The sequence below is a fragment of the Acomys russatus genome, chromosome 24 (genome assembly GCF_903995435.1).
Source record: "Acomys russatus chromosome 24, mAcoRus1.1, whole genome shotgun sequence".
Lineage (NCBI taxonomy): Eukaryota > Metazoa > Chordata > Mammalia > Rodentia > Muridae > Acomys > Acomys russatus.
Window position 1 is genome coordinate 2680188 of NC_067160.1, and position 25663 is coordinate 2705850.

At 47.8% G+C, this 25663-nt stretch overlaps 2 protein-coding genes across 3 annotated transcripts in view; both read right to left on the reverse strand.

Annotated features, from left to right (window-relative positions):
- Window positions 1–25663, reverse strand: part of Timm10 (translocase of inner mitochondrial membrane 10) — a 98153-nt gene that overhangs the window by 21311 nt on the left and 51179 nt on the right. The window lies entirely within an intron of this gene.
- Window positions 1027–11924, reverse strand: Ube2l6 (ubiquitin conjugating enzyme E2 L6). Of its 2 annotated transcripts, none has more exons than XM_051166444.1 (3): window positions 11797–11924; window positions 3917–4103; window positions 1027–1214 (listed from the first exon to the last, which is right to left on the reverse strand). In XM_051166444.1, exons 1-3 carry the CDS (start codon window positions 11809–11811, stop codon window positions 1063–1065), a joined length of 354 nt encoding a protein of 117 aa, XP_051022401.1. In that variant the 5' UTR covers window positions 11812–11924; the 3' UTR covers window positions 1027–1062. The 2 variants fall into 2 exon arrangements, with proteins under 2 accessions (XP_051022401.1, XP_051022402.1); XM_051166445.1 differs by having other exon boundaries at window positions 11772–11894.

Below are 25663 nucleotides of genomic sequence, written 5' to 3' on the forward strand. Positions count from 1 at the left end.
ACGTTAGTTGAATCCTCAGGACTCATATAGCAGAAGAAGAAATTTGTCTCCCATACTTTTTTTTTTAAACTTCTACTCCTAAGCCATGGTGTGCTCACCGACTCCTACACAAAATTTTTTAAAAAGTAACAAAATTTTTTTGAAAAATGAAACAAAGCTGGACCAGTGGCGACCACACCTTTAATCCCAGCACTCAGGAGGCAGAGGTAGGTGGATCGCTGTGAGTTCAAGGCCAGCCTGGTCTACAAAGTGAGTCCAGGACAGCCAAGGCTACACAGAGAAACCTTGTCTCGAAAAACCAAAAAAAAGGAAAAAGGAAAAAAGAAAACAAAAACACCCCATCCTCTCATAGAAAAAACCTAGATGAACTCTGAACTTTATCTATAAAGTTAATGGCAGACAAGCACACACATTTTATGGAACCTACCCCTCTACCCCCTACCCCTCACCCTCACCCCCACTGAAGGTCCCAATCCCAGCTTGTGGCCTGGCCCCCAGAAATGTAGCCATCAGAGAGCAAACCACTTACAATCATGGGTCTAATTTCCCGGGCGGGCAGAGGTTAGTTAGGCTCTTTATTTTGAGGTTCATCAGCAGAAAGTGAAACGTTTAACACTTAGATCTGGGGCATGCCTGTCACAAGTGTGGTTGGTTTCAACCAGTCAGCAGTGAACTGGCACCGTCTGTGTGCCCTGCCAACCAGTCATGGTCCTGCCTTCCTCACCCCTTGCTGCCTGAGTCTCGGAGCATTCAATCTTCCGCCAATTGCTAAGTTGGAGAACGGCAAAGACAGCCTGAAACTGTGCAAACCAAACTTCCCCTGGTTCTGGGAGCCACAGAGGATGTGGGACTGGCAGACCCACAGCCAGATGAACACAGAGGGCGCACAGAGCACACAGGCCTGCCCCTCCCGCTCCACACACCCACACTGGGCTCAATATTCAAATTAGCAGCTATAAAGGGAAAACTTGAGCACAGCATGAGCCCACCAAAGGCCTCCGGAGCCAGTCTGTGAAATCTATCCACTAAGCGGATCCAAGCAGAGAGGCCTCAGGACCAGAACTAAGAGGGTCGGTCCACTCCAAACTGCAGGGTGAACTCCTCTGCGTTCCTCCAGAATGTCTCTGGGTTCTGAGTCAGGAGGTCGGCAAGCTCTAAACGCACGGGCTCTTCCAGATCTGGCCTGCTCACCAGAACATTGAGGGCCTCCAAGACTGGGGAGAGAGCACAGAGAAGGGAATCAGGGCCCCCCAGGGCACCCCAAAAGGGCTTAGTCACTTAGGATGGCTCCATGGCCAAAGCAGATGTCCCTCTCTCACTCTTGGTGGGCAATGCTCACAGCCCTGACTCACGGGTTAGTCGTTGTCCCCCCTCCCACTCTTTTCATTTTATACAGGGTCTTACTATGGTACCTAGGCTGCCCTCCAAGCTCCCCCACCTCCCGGGCATTAGGCTTGCCAACACGTACCGCTGCACCTAACTCGGTTTAAGAAGCGTCTCATGAGATAAATGAGATTCCTGGTCCTCACTTTCTCTCTTATTCCCCCCTTTTTATTGATTCGTCTCTCAAACGATACATCCAGGGTGCAGCCTCCTCCCCTTCCTTGTCCCCCAAGAGGCAGTGCTCCTCCAGTTCCCTTCAGAAGAGAGCAGGCCTCCCAGGGATATCAACCGCAGCATAACAAGATGCAATAAGATTAGGCACAAACCCTCATATCAAGGCTGGATGAGGCAACCCAGTAGGAGGAAGAGTCCCATGAGCAGGCAAAAGAGTCAGAGACACCCCCACTCCCATTGTTAGGAGTCCCCACCCCCACTCCACCTCCCCACCCCCACCCCCTAAATCACAGGCCCTGTGACTGCGGCTTCAGTATCCACGAGCCCCTTTGAGCCCTACTTAGCTGATTCTGTGGGCCATGATCTCCTGATGTCCTCAACCCTTCTGGTCCTACAATTCCACCACCCCCCCCTTCTTCGGGGTTGCCTGAATTCTGCCTAATCTTCGGCTGTGGGTCTCAGCATCTGTTCCCATCAACTGCTAGAGGAAGCCTCTCTGATGGCCATTGAGCTCGGCACGGATCTGAATCTTTCACTCTTAGTAAGAGGCACTCTGCTTTTCTGTTTTATTTTTAAGAGTGCAGGTGTGTGTGTGTTTGTGTGTGTGTGTGTGTGTGTGTGTGTGTGCCCCTGAGCATATATGTATGCCCACATGTGTGCAGATGCTTCTGGAGGCCAGACGGGAAGCTGGGTCCCCTAGAGCCGGAGTTACAGGAAGTTGTGTGAGGCCTAATAACGTGGGTGCTGGGAACTGAACTCCTGTCCTCGGCAAGAGCAGCATTTCTTAAACACTCCGGTTTCCTGTTAGGTTAGGATTTCAAAGAAACTTTTATTTTTGCCTTTTTGGGGTTGGGGTGGGGTATCTTGATCGTGCAGTTCCCAAGCTTGGGTTTTACAGATGACATCATCCTTTACAATATCAATAGATCTGACACATGTCCTAGGATTTCTGTGACTGTGACAAAGACCATGACCAAAAGCAACTCAGGGAGGAGAGGGCTTATTTCAGCCCACGACTTTCAGGTCACACTTAACACTGAGTAAAGTCAGGACAGCAGCAAAGGGAATGCTCCTCACAGCTGGCTCGGCCTGCTTTCTTACCCAACTCGGGAGCAGCTGCCCAGGGATGGGGTCACCCACCGTGGGCGGGGCCTTCTCACATCAACCTTTACTTGAGAAAATGCCAGATAGACTTCACCTATAGGTCAACCCTGTGGAAGCATCTTCTCAATTGAGAAAGAGTCCCTCCTCCCAAACGATTCTAGCTTGTGTCAAGCTAATATAAAACTAGCCAGCACATGACACCTGCTGGATTCTGCCAAGCTCTACCCCTCGGCCCCTGTAGGCCCTTATTCAACGACTTCACCTTTCCCAAGCTTCCATGTCTCTATTTATTCCACCAGGCCAATGGTAACATCATCTCAGAGGATGAGGGGACGGTCCAAGCGCCCGCACTCTCTTGTTCTCTCTGTCTCTGTCTCTCTGTCTCTGTCTCTCTGTCTGTCTGTCTCTGTCTGTCTCTGTCTGTCTCTCTGTCTCTCTCTCTCTCTCTGGCACACGAGTGCGCACACACACGAACCATGCCAGTATCTCAGGCAGCATGTCTCCATCCAACAGGAGGTTGACCTCAGACTCACATTTTTTAAAATTTATTTATTTATTATTATGTATATAGTGTTCTGCCTGCATGAACACCTGCAGGCCAGAAGGGGGCATCAGATCACATTATAGGTGATTTGTGAGCCACCATGTGGTTGCTAGGAATTGAACGGGGGACCTCTGGAGGAGCAGTCAGTGCCCTTAACCTCTGAGCCATTTCTCCAGCTCCAAGATTCACATTTTTAAAATCACCTCTGATTTATTTATTTTTAAATATTTACTGGGGATGGGTGGATGGCTCATCAGTTAAGAGCACTGGTTGCTCTTCTAGAGGAACTGTGTTTGACTCCCAGCACCCACCCAGCACCTCACAACTGTCTGTAACTCCAGTCCCAGGGTTCCAACACCCTCTTCTGGCCTTCACAGGCACCAGACACCCACATGGTGCACAGACGTACATACAGATAAAAATATTTACATGTTAAATAAATAAATAAATAAATGCTGAGGTCCCCAAGTGTGGGTCCTCACACCCAGTTTATGTGGTGTGGGTGGCTGAACCTAAGACTTTATGTATACAAGGCAAGCACCACGAAATCACACCCCCTTCCCTACCTATTGTCTTTTAAGCCTTTAACTCAAATTAAGCCCACAGCATCCCTGTCCGTAACCCCCCCTCTGTCCCCACTCCCCACCTTCCTCCCACCCCAACCCCACCCCTGTCTACAACAGCCCTCCTTCTGGGCCAGGCCCACCATACCTTGATAAATCTTGGTTAAAGGCTTCCAGTTCTCGGTGCTGATGAGGGGCAGGCACACCAGCCCATCCTCACTGACATTGGGGTGGTAGATCTTGGTGATGAATTTCAAAGTGGGAGGCCTAAGTGGATACTCCCTGGGGAAGTCAATTTGCAGTCTGAAGGCCTTGAGTCCGTAGGGAAGTTGGTCCTAAACAAAGAGAAGAGACCAAGCTGTGATCTGATGGTACAACTCCCTGAAAGATGGCTTCCCCACCCCAAAAAGCTTTTATCTGGCCTTCCCTCCCTTTCTTGGCCCAGGGTCCCGGATGCCCGCTGCTCTACTCCCAGGAAGATTTGAGCATTTAGCCATTGCCTTCAGGAATAGAGGAAGGGCAGACTCATGCAAGAGCACTGGCCTGCCAGTCAGAAAAGTCTGACCCTGGGTTTTGGTCTGTTGCAGTGAGTGAGCCACCTCCTGTGCCTGAACCTCAGTGTCCTCATCTGAAAAGTAGGGCAGAAGCCCAGAAAATCACGTAGACAGTTAAGTTCAATGGGTCACCACACACACACACACACACACACACACACACACACACACACACACGAAACAGACATTCCAGAAAGATGTGTAAGGAAGGGAGGAGGCAGGCATGCGAGCAGCCAGGGTGTGTATGATGTAAGAATGAAACTGTCAAAGAACAAATTTACTAATTAAAGATGGTGCAGATGCTATGGGAAGACAGAAAGCAAGTTCTCCAAAAACTAAAATATGACCCATCAATTCCACTTTGGGATATATTCCTCAAACATTTTTAAGATTTATTTATTTTATGCACATGAATTTCTGCACGAATGTATGTGTACCACATGCCGTGCAAGTCTGAAGGTGTTGACTGCCCTGGGACTTGAGTTACACCAGGTTCTAAGCCACCATATAGGTGCTAGGAATTGAACTCAGGTCCTCTGCAAGAGCAAGCAGCGCTCTTAGCCACTGAGACATCTCTCCAGTGCTCCTCAGAGGATTTTTGTTTGTTTGTTTGTTTGTTTTTTCGAGGCAGGGTTTCTCTGTGTAGCCCTGGCTGTCCTGGAACTCACTCTGCTTCTGCCTTCCAAGTGCTGGAATTAAAGGTGTGTGCCACCACACCCAGCAGAATTTTTAAAATAAAATCACTTTATTGTAATAAAGTTGCAAACACGACACAGCTAAGTGAATGCAGTCACTCAAACCAGCGTTTGCCCAGTCCTAAACTCTGTACGTGTCAATGAGCTTCTACACAGAATTGTTTCATTTCTTTTTATTCCTTTTTTTGTTTTTGTTTTTGTTTTTTCAAGACAGGGTTTCTTTGTGTAGCCTTGGCTGTCCCAGACTCGCTGTGTAGACCAGGCTGGCCTTAAACTCACAGAGATCTGCCTGCCTCTGCCTCCAGAGTGCTGGGATTACAGTTGTGCACCACCACGCCCGGCTTCTTTTCTTTATACATGTATTCTTCTCTCATACAATAAATACATCCTGACTGCAAACTCCCCTCACCCCACCCTCCCCCTCCCCCACCATCACAACCACCCTCCCCCTCCCCCACCACCACCACTGCCCTCCCCCTCCCCCACCATCACCACCGCCCTCCCCCTCCCCCAGGCCCGCAGCTCCTCTGTTTCCCTTCAGAAAAGAACAGGCCCTGAGGGACATCAGCCGATTGGGCTTTTACACTTTCACTTTCAGTTACACTTTTACTGGCTTGTTCACCACACACACATAGAAAGGGAAACTACAACAGAGTTGAGATTGGAAAAAGAATCAGTTTTATACCCTCTTTCTGTATTCTGTCTATACTCACCTAATATTAACCCTTCTTGGTCACCCTTCTAAACGTTACACTCTGCCACCCTTCCAGCTGTTTGCATGTATTCACTATGGACTAGTAACCGCATATGAGAGAGGACATACAATTTTTTGAATGACCCCCCACTTAATATTATATTCTCCACATCCATCCATTTGCCTGATAATTTCATGGTTACATTTTTCTATACAGGTACAGAAGATGAATAAATAAAATGAGATACATATATACAAAGAAACATTATTAATCCTTAAAAAGGAATAAAAATCTAATATTGTTACAATTTGGACGAACCATGAAGACATCACAATAAGTGCAATAAGCTGGACAAAAACTGACAAATACTGTATTGATAGGAGTTGTATCAATACCTAGAATGGTCAAAGTCTATAAATAATACCTAGGACAGTTAAATCCTAGAACTATAAGACAGAAAAATGCTCCTTGGTGCTGGAGGAATGGAAATATTATGAAACATAGACAGAGTTTGAAATACAGGTCGAGAAGTTCTAGAACAGAGGGGATGGTGACCATATAACATACTTAACACTACTGAATAGCTTTTATTCCATTTTAAATTATGTCTTTTATTCTTGAGATTATAATTACATAATTTCCATCTTCCTGGCCCTCCCTCCAAATTCTCCCATATATGCATATACATATGTATTTCTAGATATAAACCTTTCAGCCTGTGTAATGTTCCTCATTTGTATGTTTTCAGGGCCAACCATTTGGTAGTGGATAACAATGGTAGTGTGCTTCCCTCAGGAAGACCATTTCTCCCACTGTCAGAATTCCGCAGCTGCCTGTAGTTGGTTGTGTAGGGTTGAGGCATCTCGGGTTTCTTCCCAGTCCACTTTGGCATGCCTACTGTTGCTGCCTCTATTCAGCTCATGTCGGTGAGGCCTTATAGGTGTAGCTTTTGATGCTACTAGAGACACAGTCTCACAGCAAACTCCCTGGTCCTCTGGCTAGTACAACCTTTCTGCTCCTTCCCCTGCAGCCTTCCTTAAGCCTTAGATGCTGGAATTGTTTTGTGGTGATCCACTGGGACTGGGCATCGCCGAACTCTTTAAAGATGGCAAACATTGTTATTTTACATGCAAAACAGACATATGTATGAGTTTAAAAAAAACATTTTTTAAAAAATTAAAAAAAAAACAACAACAACTAGGTAAAGGTGCATGCCTACAGCCCTAGCACTTGGGAGGCAAAGCAGGAGGACTGCTGCCTGAGATGCAGATGAGATGACTTCAGTCTGGACTACACAGCAGAACGTGGACACAAACCAAAAACTTGGGGCTGGAATGAACAAGGGTTTGGCAAGGGCCAAAAGCTAGTATAGGAAGAATTCAGATGAAGTGACTTGACTATTCTCCTGGGCACACATTAATTAGGCTGTAGAGTGGAGTGCTGGGACCGTGAAGGCCCTGAGGCTAACCTGCATGGTCTGTCTTGGCTCTTTTGCTCGCTAATGTCTCCCAGGCAAGTAACTGGCTCGCTCTGTGTTTCCTTACAGGGGTACAAGTGGACGCCTTCACAGGGCGTAGATGAGAAAGAAATGTTAGCTTGTCTCAGAGGCTTAGAACAGGGTATGGCAGCATGCACATGTGTGTGCCAGCTATTGTTGGTAAGCATGAAACCCGTGTAGCTCAGCATCGCCATCTTCAGATGAGGACTGTAGGTCAGTGTGTCTATGTAACGTCCAGGCCACAGCAACTGTGCTGAAGTGGAAACTGTACAACCCGCATACGACCACTACTCCATGCTCTCTGAAGACATTCCAAGAGGGGCAGGAGATGCAGCTCAGTCCGCACAGTGCTCACGCAGTATGGATGAAGACCTAGCACCACATAAGACGGGGTGTGATGGTGCACACTTGTAATTCCAGCGTTTGGGTGCCTTTAATCCCAGCACTTGGAAGGCAGAGGCAGGCGGACCACTGAGAGTTTGAGGCCTGCCTGGTCTAAAAGTGAGCCCAGGATAGCCAAGGCTACACAGAGAGACCCTGTCTTGAAAAAAACAAAAACAAAAGACAAAAGAAGTTCACGTCTGGCTGGAGGGATAGCTCAGCAGTTAAGAGCACTGACTGTTCTTCCAGAGGACCCGGGTTCAATTCCCAGCACCCACATGGCAGCTCACAACTGCCTGTAAGCCCTGTTCCAGGGGATCCGACCCCCTCACACAGACATACATGCAGTCAAAACACCAATGTACATAAAAAGAAATTCAACATCTTTCTCAGCTATATAGGAAGTTTGGGGCTACCCCGGGCCACATGAGACCCTGTAAAGAAGAGGAAAGAGGCGAGGAGAGGAAAGCAGAGTCATCCCAGCACAGAGACCAGGGCCCTTCAGGCTGGTGCCAAAGCTCCAAGTCCTTTTAGATTGTCCATTAGTGAGAATACAGGGCAAAGACAGCTACAGCTACAACAGTGGTTGAGTAGAGTCAAGTGTTTTGTTCTGTTCGAGTGTTGGAACTGACCTGGCTACTGCTGAGCCACGTTTTCAGCCCAGAGTCAAAGTTCTGAGTGCCCCTCCCTAACAGGTGGCAAAACGGAAACTGGGCTTGGCTGTGCGGAAATAAGGCAGGGAGCAAACTCCTGGGCAGATAAAGAAAATGTCTAGCTCGCAGTCTCGATAAACAGAGAAGCCTGGGCCCCTGAGGCAGAGACAAGGATGAGGCAGGACTTGGGGGGGGGGGGGAGCGGGGCGGGGGGGGGGGAGGGCGGGGTTAGGACTGGGTGACTTTGCATCCTGTCGTTAGGCTTCTTTTTGCTGAGCTCCGAGGTCTAAACAGCGGATAAGGCTGCAGACGGATAAGGCGTGCGCCTGTGTCCATTCAGCTTCCTGCGACTGAGTGACTCCGAGCTTCTCTCATCTTTAAGGAAGATGGGCCAGATAAAGGATTTCACACTGCAGCTCATGTTAGTGGGAAGATGGATATTGCTTTCCACATTCCGGATTACGTGGTTTTTTTTTTTTTTTTTTTTTTTTTTTTTTTTTTTTTTTTTTTTTTTTATAATGTTTTGATTGAAAACTATCAATGCACTTGTTAAGACAAAAGACTCGAGTTGGAAGTGTAGCTTGGTGGCAAAGTACAGGCTTTACTACATGTGCCCCGGGGTTCAAATCTTCCCACCGCAAGCAAACACACAAGGCAGGAGGACGACCATGAGCTCCATGCCAGCCTGGGCTACAGAGTGAGAACCTGTCTCACAAGAAGGAAGAGGAAGGGCCCAGGAGGACAGCCCAGTCAGTAAAGTGTTTGCCTCGCGGGCATAAGGACCTGACTCGGGTCCCACAAATCCTGGTGTAAGAAAAACCTGGAGCCAGGTGTGGTGGTGCACGCCTTTAATCTCAGCACTCGGGAGGCAGAGGCAGGTGCATCACTGTGAGTTCGAGGCCAGCCTGGTCTACAAAGCAAGTCCAGGACAGCTAAGGCTACACAGAGAGACCCTGTCTCGGGAAGAAAAGAAGAAGGAGGAGGAGGAGGAGGAGAAGAAAAGAAAAGAAAAAAGCTGGACCTGACGACACACCTTCATCTTCCTGGTGTGGGGACGACTAACAGGCAGATCCCTCGGGGTTGACCGCTCAGCCTGCCCGGCTTGCTTAGAAAGTTCTAGGCTAAAGACTAAAAAACAACAACAAAGTGGATGGCACTTAAGCTGACCTCTGCTTCCACAGACTCACAAAGGCAACCAGAGAAGGGTCAGAAAGGCTGGGTGAATGGGGGGGAAGTGGGGGATAGGGAGAGGAAGTGACCTTCTGGAGCCTGCTGAACTCCTGCAAACTTATTCTGCCTAGCCATGGGCCTGTCCCTTAACTACCTAGTGTCCCACATCCTCACCTGTAAAAGGTAATGCCCTTTTTTAAGGTGGGTGAGAGGTCTCAGTGTGACCTCATGCTGCCGTGTCCTTCAGACAGTGATCCATCCGTTGAGGCTCTGAGCAGCTTTACAAGGCCAGTGCAGCTACGACCCAACATAACTGAAGTGACAAGTAGGGACCCCTGGATAAATATGTAAATTGAGACTAAACCTTCCTGGGACTAGAGGTCTGCCCACCACCAAGGTCCCTGTTGATTCTCCTTCCCCGTGGGCCAGCTACTATCTCCATCACAGGCCCTGGACACATTTCCTCCAGCCGCCTGACTGGCTGGGGAATTTTTGGCGCACCTCCCTGAGGAGCCAACCATGGAGATCCTCTGACTTCACAGCACCGCCCAAACATGACCTTTCCTAGTTTTTCCTGTCACTGACCTCTTTCTTCTGACCTGCTCCTCCCCCATCACTGTCTTCATCCCAGAACTGGTCTTCTTGAGACATCACCAGGACCTCTTCTTCCTCTCACACTTGTAGCTCAGAACAGATGACCTTACAGCAAGCTCAGACCCTGAACTGCTCCAAGCCAGGGCTAAAGGACCTTGACAGGAAATGGGGCGTGGTGGCGCACGCCTTTAATCCCAGCACTCGGGAGGCAGAGGCAGGTCGATCGCTGTGAGTTCGAGGCCAGCCTGGTCTACAAAGCAAGTCCAGGGCAGCCAAGAAGAGAGACCCTGTCTCGAAAGACCAAAAAAAAAAAAAAAGGACCTTGACAGAACTTGGGTGTTGGCCTAGCTCAACCCTTTCTCCATTTCTCTAGACTACAGGTTAGTGAAAAGAGAAGGCGAGACCATTGCATGGTGAGCACAGATAAGTAGCCAGACCATCAGTCAGTTCTAAGAGCTTTGATTAACAAAGGATGGCGCTTCTTGTTTTATCGTTTTTCTAGCCATGCAGGTGGCTTTAATCTCAGCCTTCTGGAGGCAGAGGCAGGTGTATCTCTTGAGTCCAAGGCCAGCCTGCTCCACAGAGAGAATTCCAGGACAGCCAAAGCTACACAGAGAAACGGGGTGGGGGGGGACAAACAAACAAACAAAAACACCCCACTTTTTAGAAAAAGATTTATTCATTACTACTCATACAGTATTCTGTCTGCATGTACACCTGCAGGCCAGAAGAGGGCACCAGATCTCATTATAGATGGTCGTGAGCCACCATGTAGCTGCTGAGAATTGAACTCAGGGCTTTTGGAAGCGCAAGCAGTACTCTTGACCTCTGAGCCGTCTCTCCAGCCCCACTTTTTTGTTTGTTTGTTTGCTTGGTTTTGTTTTGTTTTGAGACAGGGTTTCTCTGTGTAGCCTTGGCTGTTCTGGACTCACTTTGTAGACCAGGCTGGCCTCAAACTCACAGAGCTCCGTCTGCCTCTGCCTCCCCAAGTGCTGGGATTAAAGGCGTGCGCCACCACCACCACACCCAGTTTAAAAAAAAAAAACACTTTTTAATATGTGTTATTTATTAAGCTGAATCATGACCCTGTGTCCAAAACAAACAAACAAACAAACAAACAAACAAACAAAAGCCCACGTGGTCCCATTTTGTCAAAAACTATTAAATAGGCAACCCAACACATGTTTTTAATTCCAGCTCTTGAATTCTAGAGTTCAAGACCAGCCCGATCCACATAGCAAGCTTTAGACCAGGCAGGGGCTACATAGAGCAATCCTACCTCAAAGTGTGTGTGTGTGTGTGTGTGTGTGTGTGTGTGTGTGTGTGTGTGTGTGTGTATGTGTGAGTTGCACTACCTTGTTTTGTGAGACAGGGCCTCTCGCTGTCCTGAAAATCAGCAAGTGAGCTAGGCCTGCCTGGCCAGTACGCTCCAGAGACCTGTCTCTGACTCTGCTGCTCTGGGAGTACAAGCTCCTTCCCTGGGTGCTGAGGGCTGGACTCAGGTCCTCATGCTGACCAACTGACCACCCCTGCTTCCAACACCGTTTGCCTGCTGTAGCTACTGTGCTATAGCTACTCGTCTGCAGGATGAGGCCCTCCTAGGTCCCAAGTTTCTGTTGTGGTCATTAGTCTGACTGGACTTAGAAGCAACTGGTCTAGAGACACAGATTTCTTTATTATTTTTCCCCCCATACATCACAACCTCTAGGAAGAGATCCTAGGCCTGAACTTCCCTGTCCAGGCTAGCACAAGTCACCCCTTACCCAAAGAGTCCCCATGGACACTCACGGGCAGCAGGAGCATGTGCCACACCAGCACATTGGCGTCGTCGCTGGACAGGTGCCGCAGGTACGGCGGAAGGTGCTGGGAAAGGTCCTCCAGCTCCTGTAGGGATCACATCAGGGACAGGTGAGCCAAGGGCTCCCAACCTCAGCTCCCTCCCTGCAGCCCCACAACAAGCCTGGAGAGAGGGGCGACAGGTCAGAGCCCCCCTCCTCACTCCCCTCCATCCTCCCCCACCTCTGCTTAGAGAGCGCTTAGCTGGTGTGAGACTGAGTGATAAATGAATTACCTGATTTCAGTCCCACCACAACTCTGTAGGCCCCAGGGCAAGAATTAGCCCATCTCAAATATTCTCTCTCAAATATTAAGAACTTCGGGGGTAAGTTCTCCTAGGAACTTTCTTTCTGAAAACAAAGTACTCTACCCTCTTGCCCTCTCTCTAGGAAGCCACTGGGTCCCAGTTCCTCCCTCTTTTCTCAGTAGTATCTGAGTTTCCAGCACAACACACACCGGCAGAAAGATTGACAAGGACATTACCTGTCCATCCCCTCTCTCATTAACTTGGTTTTAAAAAATATTTATTTATTATATATAGTGTTCTGCTTGTATGTACATCTGCAGGCCAGAAGAGGGCACCAGGTGTCATTGTGGATGGTTGTGAGCCACCATGTGGTTGCTGGCAATTGACCTCATGACCTCTGGAAGAGCAGTCAGTGCTCTTAACCAAGCTGAGCCATCTCTCCAGGCCCCCCATCCCCTCTCTCAAGCCACACCTTCCTAGAGTCCTAGAGGTAAAGAACTGATTTTTCTTTCTTTCTTTCTTTCTTTTTTTTTTTTTTTTTTTTTTTTTGCTTTTTCGAGACAGGGTTTCTCTGTGTAGCCTTGGCTGTCCTGGACTCACTTTGTAGACCAGGCTGGCCTCGAACTCACATTGATCCACCTGTCTCTGCCTCCCAAGTGCTGGGATTAAAGGCATGTGCCACCACACGCGACTAACAGACTGATTCTGCCTGCCCCATGAGAAACTCTGCCTACCACACACGGTAAACCGGGGCAAGAAGTGACTCACCTTCTCAGAAATGTGGCCCAATCCTTTAGGCATCCCTGAATTCTCCCAAGAGCAGTTTACTGACCATCCTTTGCTAGGCCCTGACTAAGACAGGAGTAATGGAGGAAACAAATCCGAGGACACAAATAGTGTGAATAGGCACATCATCAGGAAGGAGGGGAGTGGGAGTGCTTCACAGAGGCCGTGTGCTGGAAGCTGGGCCTTGAAGAGTATGTAGGAGCCCACCAGGCAGAAAAGCAGAGGGCCAAGGAAGGCAGGGGGCCCAGCCAGGACAAGTGTGTGCAGGCACCGCAGGAAGTAGTAATAGTTACCCAGGAAAAGGGCTTCGTCGCTAAGTACATTTGGGAAAGCTGAACTAAACAGCGTCTTCACTGCAGAACAACCCAGAAGGTTTGGGTTGGGTTTGGTTATTACAGTAGTGGGGATGAAACCAAGGGCCTTGAGCATGTTAGGTGGTATCCAACACTGAACCACAGCCCCAACACACCCAGAGTTCCCAGTATACCGTGGTGCATCGGACTAAGGGACCTCATCCATGGGACTCCAGGTCTTCTCAGTTTGAGAAGGGGCGGGGGTGGGAGGGGTGGTCTAAAAAACATTGCCACATTCAAGGCAGCTCAGTCCTCTGGGAGGTCTGATCCAGAGATGTGCTTACCCACCAGGGTGCATTTGCCAGTACTGAGAAACATTTTTCCATTGTCAGTAATGGGGAGAGTGCTGCTACAATTCAGCGGTTAATGTCCAGAAATACTGATGAAACATCCTACAAAAGGTTATCTGGTCCCAAATGTCAACAGTGATAAAGTTGAGAGACAACTTTACCGTTTAAGCACAGGCGGAGAGAAAGTTCCCCTAAGCCTCCAGTGGTGTAAACCCCTGTACTTCCTCTCCCAAATACATGAAACTTCCCTTCCATCTCTCAGCCCATCTCCCACGTCTAGTCACACCAACAGATTGCTTCTTGTGCTTGCTGCTTAGAGCCATGGCCACACATTAACCTGTTCCCCTCAACCACAAGCATCCTCTATGGCTTGGGCAAGAACAAAGGCTTTAGGTTAGAACACAGATTCTGGCCGGACATTTTCTGGGCTGGAGATGCAGCTCAGTTCAGTAGCGTGTTTGTCTAGCCTGCATGAAGGCGGGGTGGGGGTGGGGGAGTGGGGATGGGGGGCTGTGAGGGGGGGAGTTCAAATCCCAGCACTGCATAAAACTTGATAAAGTGATGTTCGTGTCTGATTCCAGGACTTAGGAGATGGAGGCAGAAGAATCGAGGAATTAAAGGTTGAGCTGGTGAGACGGCTCAGCAGTTAGGTGCACTTGTGGCTCTTCTAAAGGACCCGGGTTCGATTCCTGGCACTCACATGGTGAGTGACAACTAGTTCTGGTTGCAAGGAATCTGATGCTCTCTTTTGCCTCTGCTAGCACCAGGCATGCAGGTGGTTCACAGATATACATGCATGCGGGACACCCATACACATAAAATAAAATTAAAATAACTTTAGAAGTAACTCAAAAGCAAAGCAAAACAAAAACAGAAGGGGCATTTTCTCTTACCACTAGGAATTCTTAAGATTGTTATGTCTTTTAGTAAAATCTGCCTGAACTTCCCATGACTGCTGAAACCCAAGCTGGGACACACAGCTCCTCCCAGGCTGCTAGTAAGTCACCTGACTTAGAGGAAATGAAAGTCAAGACAAACAGGCCATGAAAAACCCTGCCCCATCACCCCTGCAGAATAGTGCTGATCAGCCAGTTACTTTCCCTGGTGTCTCAATTTCCTCCTCTGTGAAATGGGAAGGCATGCTCCGCTCACAGAGTTGTTGTAATGATTAGATAAAATAAGCTGTCTGGCCCTCGGATTCCAGAGCACTAAGAACCAGTCTATACCTTAGCATTGAGATAAAGGATGCCCCCAAATTTCTGCAGCAGTCTAAAACCAACAAAATTTAGTTCTGGGTTGAGCCTACTTTGGATTTCTCCATCTTAAGAAATTTTCTTTTTGGAAGCTGAGGACAGCGGCCGCCTCTCCTGTCTCCTGAGACACCCTTCCCCTCAATTCAGACTGGGGGAGGGGCACGGATTTGGGGAAAGATGCACCGCCTAGGGGAGCCTAGGGGCACCGCCTAGGGGAGCCTAGGGGCTCAGCAGCGTTTCTCCACCATCCTCTCCAACCCTGGTTCCTTTCAGCCTCCGAGGAAACTGCCCCATTTCCGTTCTTCCATATAGCACCCAGTGCCCCAGATAGAAAGGAACACTCAAGGGGACTCGGTTTTTGCTCCTTTATTGCCCCCTGCCCCCTGGCACTGAGCTAGTACAAAGTAGGCATTTAGCATCTGTAGCGGGGGCTACATGGAAATACCTCCTCCGGGCATACACTGGAACTTCTTCTCCTGCAGGGACTTTCCTGTACACTTTCATTTCAGGGACCGCCCATCCCCACCGCACCGTCCATCAGCACCTCTAATTTCTGAAGTAGGATAGGTATCAAATTCCAGGTCTACCCATTAGGCAGCACAACAGACCCCTTCCTGTGCCTGAGGCGCGCTCCTTTAATAAAATTCCAGCAGAATCGAAACTGAAACCAGTTTGGGAAGCTTGGTCATTCTCTCTCTCTCTCTCTCTCTCTCTCTCTCACACACACACACACACACACACACACACACACACACACACACACACCAGTACTACTCGGGAAGCTGGTGCCAAACATCGTCTTGTGTGTCCCTATCCCAGCCCACAAACTCCTCTCTCTTTGTCTCTCTCTCTTTCTCTGTGTCTCTCTCTGTCTCTGTCTCTCTCTGTCTCTCTCTCTCTGTGTGTGTGTGTGTGTGTGTGTGTCTCTCTCTGTGTGTGTCTCTCTCTCTGTGTCTCTCTGTCTCTGTCTCTCTCTCTGTGTCTCTCTCTGTCTCTGTCTCTGTCTCTCTCTCTCTCTCTCTCACACACACACACACACACACACACACACACACACACACACACACGACTCCTTCATTGGGAGAGGGCGAGAATGCATGGGTTTCAACCAGCCCTGGTACCCAAATAAACAAAAGCGCTCAGAGGTCAGGTGGGGGCGTAGGGCATGGTGGGTAGGGACGCCAGGAAAGCTCACCTTCTCCACTCGCTTGCTGGCAGTCATCTTTGGTCGGAACGTGGGGCACTAGCAGACTCCTGCAGGACTCTCCTCTCTGAACTGCAGCTCCTGAGCCCCGCCCACGCTCCACTCCACCCACACGAACTCCGGCTGCAAAGACCTGCTCTCCAAACCCAATGGTAGATACCTAGAGTCCTAGTCGAGTGCCCAGCTTGGTGGTCTTGTATCTCAGGAACTCACGCTCTCTGTAGACCGGAGACTATGTCCGTCCATGGAGCGCACCGCTTCGCTTGGTTCCTGAGTCTTGCGGGATGTGTCGGACAGCAGCTGGGATGGGGTACATCTCCAGCTTCTGTCAGCTCCCTCCACGCTGCGAACACACCTGCAGTACAGACGGGACACTCGCAGTGCAAATGTACTCCCGAGCTCTCTGCAATCTCCGCAATGAGACAGCCAGCCTAACCCCCACCGAGTCCTGGGCCAACTCACTTTGCCTCTGTGCGTCCAGTGCTCCCTGCTGAAAGCGAGTTGGGATGGGATCCTAGGTGCAGTGCAGAGTTGGGCAGAGACGCAGCGACACATGCTTCTTTTTTAGGGTGGGAGGTGCCAAACAATACAAGAGACGCTGTTGGGCACATTCGCTTTTTACTGTGGCGTGTCCTTTACTCAGCAGAACACACCTACAACAAAGTCTGCTGGGTGGCGTTTGGGAGACCGATGGGTAGGGGAAGCCTCAAGATAGATTTCAGGAGCCTATTATATTTTACCACCAACCGGTTGGTTACAAACTGTGGACCTACTATGTGTCCTCATGACCAGCCGAGAGTCTCCAACCCACCGCGCAAGGGGAAAGACCCCTTACCCCAGCCCAAGTTGAGACTCCAAAATATTGAAAGGCATCTGGGAGATATTCTGAAGCTGTGATGAAGCTAATGAGGAGTCCACCGCCGCCGCCGCCACCACTACTACCCTTACCCCTTCCAGCCCAGAAATTAGTTTATTTTGAAGCCTAAGCTTTTGACCCAGTATGCCACATAATTTTTTTTTTCCTCTTCCAGGAACCAAATGTCTGATCTGCTCAGATATGGGATGTGTTTGAAGAACAATTCTGTTTATTCAATTCAATAGCATTAACCAGACACTTCCTAAATGCAGGCAACAAAACAAAACAAAACAAAACAAAAAACAGGCCACCATCAAGCAATCCCTAATATAAGCAGGGGATGAGGAAGCAAGGCATTTGAACCTGTGTCGATTTAGTAGTCTTAGTTAATACCGAGCTCCAGGCGCTGTCTGTGGAACACACCAGACTGAGAAGTTGTGCTGCCTCTTCATGGCGGAGCTCTCAGGCAGTCGAAACACAGGAAATTCAGCCTCTGGATGTGTGTGTGTGTAGTTCTTTGAGTATATACAGTCCTACCTAGCCTGGAACTTGTTGATGAACCAGGCTGGCCCAGAACTTAGAGATCTGCCTGCCTCTGCCTCCCAAGTGCTGGGCTTAGAGGCGTGCACCACCATGCCCAGCAATTTAGTCTCTGAGTTTTTAATGATAATAAGGTGAAGACTCACTCAGTCCTAGAGTAGGAGGAGAATCACTTGGTCTCCTGGGGGGGGGGGGGACACAGAGGCTTTCTGGATGGCGGAATCCAAGAGAGGGAGCCTGAACAAGAAGCTCCAGTAAGAGCTGGGAGGAGGGGTGTCCCAAGACGAGGGCGAAGCGACAGGGAGGGGGTTGATAGCATGGAGCACGGACAGTGCCGTCCACTCTCCTTTCCTTCACAGCCCTGCATCCTGATCTGAATTCAGGCATTCTGGGAAGAGTCCAGAACCAGCATGTGAGAGCACACACACACGTAAATAAATAAATAGTTCATTTATTTTAATGGGAGCATAACAATTGTGCATCCTGATGGGTACAGTGTGGCAGTTCAAGGCATGTATACATTGGGTAATGATCAAATCACAGTGATTAGCGTTTGCATGGCAAATATCACTTCTTTGTGATTGGGGAGCCTACAAAGTCTTCTAGTTCTTTATGAAATATAGAATGAATCACTGTTAATGAAATTTCCCCCTACTGTGCTATAGAACATAAGAACCCAGGACTACCATGAGCCTGGACAGTTATAGGCACCTGTTCTCAAAGCAACCTGGGTCCAGTTCCCAGGACCCCCTTGGCAGCTCACAAACTCCAGGAGATCAGACATAGTCTCTTCTAACCTCTGTGGGCACCAGTCATGTATGTGTACGGTGCACATATATGCAGGCAAAAGAATCATGCACAAAAAATAAAATAATATCTTAAAACTTAAAAAGAAAAGAAAAGAGACCTCAGGGCCGGAGAGGTGGCTCATCAGGTAAAGGTGATGGCTGCCAAAGCTGACTCCCTGGGCCCCACATGGTGGAAGGAGAAAAGGAGAGAACAGAATGAATTCCAGGGATGTTTCCTGACCTCCGCGGGAACACCATGGTGTATGCATGTGCGCACGTGCACACACACTAAATAAAGCATAATAAAAAGTAACGCTAGAATATATCCTTTATATCTAAGTATCTTTGAATCCATTATCCAGCCCCCTGTATCCTCCCTCTCTGCCACCCTCCCTCCCTCCCTCCCTCCCTCTCTGCCACCCTCCCTCCCTCCCTAGTAATATTTTTCCTATTCTCTGCTTCTTTGAGACCTTCTTTTGGGTTTTTTAATTTATTTGTTTGTTTGTTTTGAGACAAGGTTTCTCTGTGTAGCCCTGGCTGTCCTGGAACTCACTCTGTAGAGGCTGGCCTCGAACTCACAGAGATCCATTTGCCTCTGCCTCCCGAGTGCTGGGATTAAAGACGTGCGGCACCACATAGGGAAAGTGCTGGACCTGGTGACTCACACCCTGACACTTGGGAGATAGAGACAGGAGAATCAGAAGTTCAATGTCAGTTTTGGCTACTTGAAGAGCTGGCAGCTTGTCTAGGTTACATGAGACTCTTCTCGAACAAACAAACAGACCAGAAAACCCATATGTCAGTTACAATATGTAGTATTTGTCATTCTGTGCCTGGCTTATTTCATTTTTGGCACCCACCAGACATGCAATAAAATTTAAATAGAAAATCTGAATAACTACCCATTCAAAACTATAGACAAATACATATTTTTAAAGGTTAAGGGTGAACATTTGATCTTTTTAAAAAAGATTCATTGTATTTTATGTGCATGAGTGTTCGAGTGTTTTGTGTGAATGTATGTACGGGGACCACATAAATGCCTGGTGCTGGAGGTCAGTAGACCACAAGAATATAACGATCAACATTGTCATTTTCCTCCTCATCGTTCAATCCAGTGACTTCCAGGGCAGGAAATCCCCCAGAAGGATGTTGAACGTTTTAAGTGGGCTTAAGTAACAACTCGGGTAGTAAGTAGTTCAACAAGTAAGTCGACAGCTTATTTAGCAGGAATAGGGGTTGCTTCACTCTCCAATGCTACAGAATTCACAGATTTTAAAAAGCATTTTCTGCTTTGAGTCTGGTTAATTTTGGGGTGTAATGTTTATTATTTAAAAAAACAAACAAAAAATGGGGGAAAAACACATTGTGTGGCGACACATCCCTTTAATCCCAGCACTTAGGAGGCAGAGGCAGGTGGATCTCTGTGGGGTCGAGGCCAGCCTGGTCTACAGAGTGAGTCTAGGACAGCCAAGGCTACACAGAGAAACCCTGTCTTGAAAAAGCAAACCAAACCAAAACTTGCATCTGGGCGCTGGCGGTGCAAGTCTTTAATCCCAGTACTTGGGAGGCAGAGGCATGCAGTTCTCTGTGACTTCGAGGCCTGTGAAGTCTGGTCTACAGAGTAAGTTCCAGGAGAGATAGACAGAAAAATCCTGTCTCAAAAACCAACCAAACCAAAACAAAACAAACCCTACTGAACTTGCGAGGATTTTTTTTTTTTTTTTATAGTAATAAAGACTGGCTTTGGTTTTGGTTTTGGGGGATTTTAGGGGATTTTTGTTACTTTGGGGTTTTTGTTTGTTTGTTTGGCTGGTTGGTTGGTAGGTTTTGTTTTGTCTTCATTTTCTGGGGCTGGAGAGACGGCTGAGTGGTTAAGATCATAACCACCTGTAATTCCAGTTCCAGGGCATCAGCCAGCCTCTGCAGACAACTGTGCTCACATATGCATACACGTCATTAAAAATAAAACGCATCTTTCTTTTGTTTAAAAAAAAAAAATGGGCTGGAGAGAGATGGCTCAGAGGTTAAGAACACTGATTGCTCTTCCAGGGGTCCTGAGTTCAATTCCCAGCAATCACATGGTAGCTCACAACCATCTATAATGTGATCTGATGGTCTCTTCTGGTGTGAAGGTTTACACGCAGGCAGAGCACTTGTATATGTAATAGTAATAAATAAATAAATCTTTAAAAAAAATCCCTTTGTGTTTTCAAGCCCTTTGGTTTCTCTTTGACTTCTCAAAGATAAATGACCAGTGTAGTGTCCGTCAGTTTTTAATACCGAATGCATGCTAATTCCCTTTGTTTCTTTCTAAGTCAAGGTCTCCCATAGTAACCCGAGGTGGACTCTAACTTGGTATTTAGCTAGGGTTGGCCCCTGCTACCTCCCAGGAGGTAAGATCACAGCTATATGCCCCAGGCTACTGTGCTGCTTCTCATTCCCATTTTTAACAAGGCAGAAGGGAAGAGGCTCAGTGCACATTTAACAGGAAGTCTTCAGTAACGCCATTTTGTTTTCATTATGTTTATCTAAGCAACATACCCTTTAAGACTGCATTCTGATTTTCTGGCTATTTTTGTCTTGTTTCCCTTCAAACAAAACAAAACACACACACACAAAATTAAATTGCCTAGGTAGTGGTGGCACATGACTTTAATCCCAGCACTCAGGAGACAGAGGCAAGCAGCTCTCTGAGTTCGAGGCCAGCCAGGTCTACAGAGCAAGTTCCAGTATACCCAGGCCTACACAGAAAAATCCTGCCTCCGAAAACATAAAACCAACCAAACACAAAATCTTCATTTAAAAAAAAATTATTAAATTATAATAAGCAAGAACACAATCCATAATCCATGTCTGGCATCATAGCTCAGTGAGTAGACACTCGCCGTGCAAATATGAGGACCCAAATTTGAATCCTTAGAGCTCACTTAAACTTGTAGCATGAACACCAAATGCTCCTATGGGGGAGAGAAATGGGGAGTCAGGAGGCTCCTCTAAGGCTCACAAGTCAGCGAGGACACATGAGGCTGTGCTCTGATCTCCACACAAGCTTGCACACACACACACACACACACACACACACACACACACACACGCAACCCAGGCAAGGGGTAACAATACTATTACTATACTTAATTTTTCTTCTAACTAGAAAAAAATTTAAGTTAAAACACATTCATAGGGCCAGAGATATGGCTCAGCTATTGAGAGCACGGATTGTTCTTCTAGAAGACCCCAGTTCAATTCCCAGCACCGACATGGCAGCTCACAACTGTCTGTAACTCCAAGCACTGGCACCCTTACACGGACACACAAGCAGGCAAAACACCAATGCACACAAAATGAAATAAAATAATTTTTTAAAAAGCATATTCATAGGCCCCTGACAGTATTGTGGGCTCAAAGCCCTGAGCCTGGCAGGCCTCAAATCATTCTATCTGTGGTGAGTGCTATTGATTTTCTACTTATAAAGACGATGTTGTGCTTTGTTTTATACCAGTGTAGCCAGTAGACAAAAATGAACCCAATTAAACAATATGAAAGCAAGCAATCCTACGTGCTGGGTGGGTGAGAATATGGCAGAAATCAAAGCCTTTCATTGCACAGGAGAGGAAACTGGCGTCTTAGAGACATGGCTTCTCATGGGGCTGGGACAAGAATTACAAAGCACAGCAGTCTGAAGCCTTCAGGATGCTCTTCTGTAATGAGGCATCACGGCTGCCCCAGAACATTCCTGGAGGGGCTGCTCTGTCCCCAAAGGCCCATTTTCACAGGATTTGGGGAGTTCCAGAATCGCCCCAGAGCCTGCTCTTGCCAAGCCCTAGGGCCTGGGGAGTCAGCTGCCCAGAGTACCCTGTGAGGGGACTGCTTCAGCCTGGCGTTTGTCCTCAGCAGAACACTCTTTCTAAACTGTTCAGAGGTAACAAGCCCAGGACAGAGCAACTTCAAGGCCACACTGCCACATGTCATTGAAGAAGAGAGAAGGAAAGGCTGAGGAACTATGAAGAAGAGCAAATTAAAGGGGGCGGGTGAAGGCTCGGCAGTCAAGAGTACTCGCTGCTCTCAGAGGACCCTGTGCCCACAAGCCCACACAGGACATGTCAAGAGTAAACCAGCATCCCTGACAGATGCTGTCACCCAGGTAACCAATACTGAGAGGACCCACCTCCCAACCTCCGGTCCCCTGAAGCGTTTGCTCCCTCCTGGTTTTCTATGTTAACCTAATGGGGGAAGGCTAAAGAGACAGCCTAGAGTTGGGTGAGACAGCCTGAGCCATCCATGGGTCAGTTTTCTAGACCTACTCTGATGGTATGTGTGTGTGTTTATATATATATATATACATATATATGTATATGAATATATGTATATATATAAAATTGCTGGTGTGTAGCGTATATGAGCACATTTTTGTTTGTGGGCTCACACATGCATGCAGATGCAAGTGCATATGGAGCCTAGAGGTTGATACTGAGTCTCTTCCACTGTCACTCTCCCCCTGTCTTTTGAGGCAGGGTATTGTTTTTTAAAGTTAGATGTATTATCTATAAGCCCGGCTAGCAATAACTGACACTGACACTTGTTATATTTTAAAATAGCCTTAGTTAACCTGGGGCAGGGCAGATAGCAATCCTGTAACCTACTTTCTATAATAGGGCCTCAGGTATGGAATCCCTGCCTCAATCCCGTGTCATCTGCTTCTAATAACGTCTATCAAGCTACCTCCCATCTATATTCCCATATACTTGCTAATGTTCTTCATCTGGACCGGATTCTCCATCCACGCCAGCCACATGCTTTTCCTCCATCTAACCCATGGCTGCCTTCCTCTCTTCCCTTCAGGTCTCTCTCTTTCCTCCTCATAGTGGTCTTTTTTTCCCCCCAGAATGCCTGTCTTTCCTAGCCCCAACTATCTCCTGCCCTGTCCAGGTGGGATGGCTTTTTATTAAGCAAAAGTTGGGTCACAGAGACAGCAAGCTGTAATTAGCATCAGAATACATCAGACCATCCCCAAACACAGGGTCTTTCATTGAACCCAGAGTTCAGGTTAAACCTGAAGCCAGCGAAGCAGGACACTCTGGGCATCCCCCTGCCTCAGCCCTATGCAGGGCAGGGCTATAGACACCTAGCTTTTCTGTGGTTGCTGGGGATCCGAACTTAGGTCCTCACGTAAGTCCTAATGCCTGTGGGGCGGGCGGTTCATCAACTGAGCTAGCTCCCTACACACAAATTTGTATCTTAAATGAACACTAAGCGAACGAGTGTGCAAACCCAATGTGAAAGTCCAGTCATGGGATACAGAAGGACAGCTTTTCCTCCCGTCACTGCCCTGTAGCATGCATGTACAAGCAGACAGCTCATGTTAATGTTTAAATATTTGACTTAGTAAAGGGATGCTTTTAATAAGAAAATGAGAACCCTGCTGGCCTAGACGTCGTAAGGGAAGATGAGTGAAGTTTATTGGGATGGGGCAGTAAAATGAAAAGCATGACTTCACGCAGAAGTATTCACTCCGTGCTCCTGGTGCAGCTCTTTCTCTGGAATTTGGGCAGTTTGCTCCCCTCCTCCCCACCCCTCCTCCCCATACCTCCTCCCCACCCCTCCTCCACGCTTTATCTTTGTCTCTCCTCTTAATTCTTATCAGCTCCTTAGAGGAGGCAACAGGCAAGACCGGCCTCCTTGTAGGCGCTGCCAGAAGGCACTGTTGGCATGGGAGTGTAGGAGAAAACAACACTAAAAGGCTTGACCAGACAATCCAGTCTGTGTCCTTGACAGCCAATATCAAAGGACCTTGCCTATTCAACCAGTCAGCAAGTATTAACTGAGTTTCTGCTGTGTGCCAGGTGTCTGTGGGTGTGAGGTGGCAGAGAGGGGAGTGACAGGAAGGTGCACAGGCCAGAAACGGAATCTGAACTTTTCAGGAAGCAGACAGGAGTTCTGACACGGTGTCACGGTGGACATCCCATGACTGACTCACCGTGGCCCTTGCCATGGCAGAACTTAGAAGGTAAAACCAGTGTGTGATCAGTCTGTTTCTTTTAACTCCCCTCTGCCAGGGTGGGCACGTAGCTTGGTTGGTGGAGGGCTTGCCTCACACACAGCTCTTGGCTCAATCTCCAGCACCCCAGAGAGCAAGTACGATGGCACACACCTGTAATCGCAGAGGCAGGAGGATCAGAAGTTCAATGCTATCCTCAGTTACTTACCAAGTTTGAGACTGGCCTAGGATAAAAACAAAAAAACCAAAAAACTGTTTCTAGAACAAACAAGCTACTCTGTTCTCCTTAACTTCTGGTGTTCTTGCCGTTGCTCATTCAGATGAAGGCAGGATGTATCAGAAAGATGTAATTGTTAGATTGTTAAGGGGTCAACAGAGAGGGCTCTTGAGTAGTCCTTAATTAAATGTGTGTGTGTGTGTGTGTGTGTGTGTGTGTGTGTGTGTGTGTGTGTAGTAACATAAGAAAAGTTGAGTAGGGACTGGAGAGATGGCTCAGAAGTTAAGAGCACTGCCTACACTTCCAAAGGTCCTGAGTTCAATTCCCAGAAACCATATGGTGGCTCACAACCACCTATAATGTAACCTGATGCCCTCTTCTGACCTGCAGGTGTACGAGTAGACAACTGTGTACATAATAATAAACATCTTAAAAACCAAAAAAATAAGAATATATTTTTTAAAAAAAGAGAGAAGCTGAGTAATGCAGAGACAGTTGGACAGGGACCCAGGGGTTAGCTCGGACATCAGTCTCAAAGACTGAAGAAGAGAATCTAGTTTGTCTCATTCATATGGTAAGAGCCTTTTAAGGGGCTTTACCATAGAATGACCTCCCCTGGGAAGCCAACTCAGTGATTCTAACTGTGGGTTAGAGGATGGACGGAGGGACAGAGTAGAAGATAAAGTCCAGTGAAGGCTCCATTGTCCAGGTGAGAAATGACTGTGACAGGCATGGCTGTGCCTGGCTATACGGTCAGGGGAACAGGAAGAGAACGGTAATGAGCACCTAAAACCAACCAACAAAGCCAAACATGAGTGACTGCCTAGCTCATTTGTTAACGAGGAAATAAAAATTAGCACCACAAGAAGATATCAATAGCTTGTCTAAGAATTCTAATTTTGACACTAGCAAACGTTAGTGAGAATTTAAAGAAACAGTAACTTCTTTTTTTTAATGTTTTATTTTACTTATGTGTGTGAATGAAAATTCTTGAAAAGAAGCTGTGTCTGAGCTGGGCAGTAGTGGTGCACGCCTTTAATCACAGCACTCAAGAGGCAGAGGCAGGTGGATCGCTGTGAGTTCAAGGCCAGTCTGGTCTACAAAGTGAGTCCAGGACAGCCAAGGCTACACAGAAAAACACTGTCTCAAAAAGCCAAAAACAAAAAACAAAAACAAACAAACAAAAACCCCAAAGAACAAACAAAGCTAGGGCCTATGGCTGAGGCTGGAAATAGGTGGGACATCTGGCAGGAAAAAGGGATTCTGGGATAGAGGCAGGCAACTCAC

What these genes read in the sequence shown, in the direction of transcription:
- Ube2l6 (XM_051166444.1), bottom strand. An exon ending in TTTAACCAAGATTTATCAAG is followed by an intron (nt 1,215 to 3,916) that starts GTATGGTGGGCC and finishes CTCTCTCCCCAG; the next exon opens with TCTTGGAGGCCCTCAATGTT.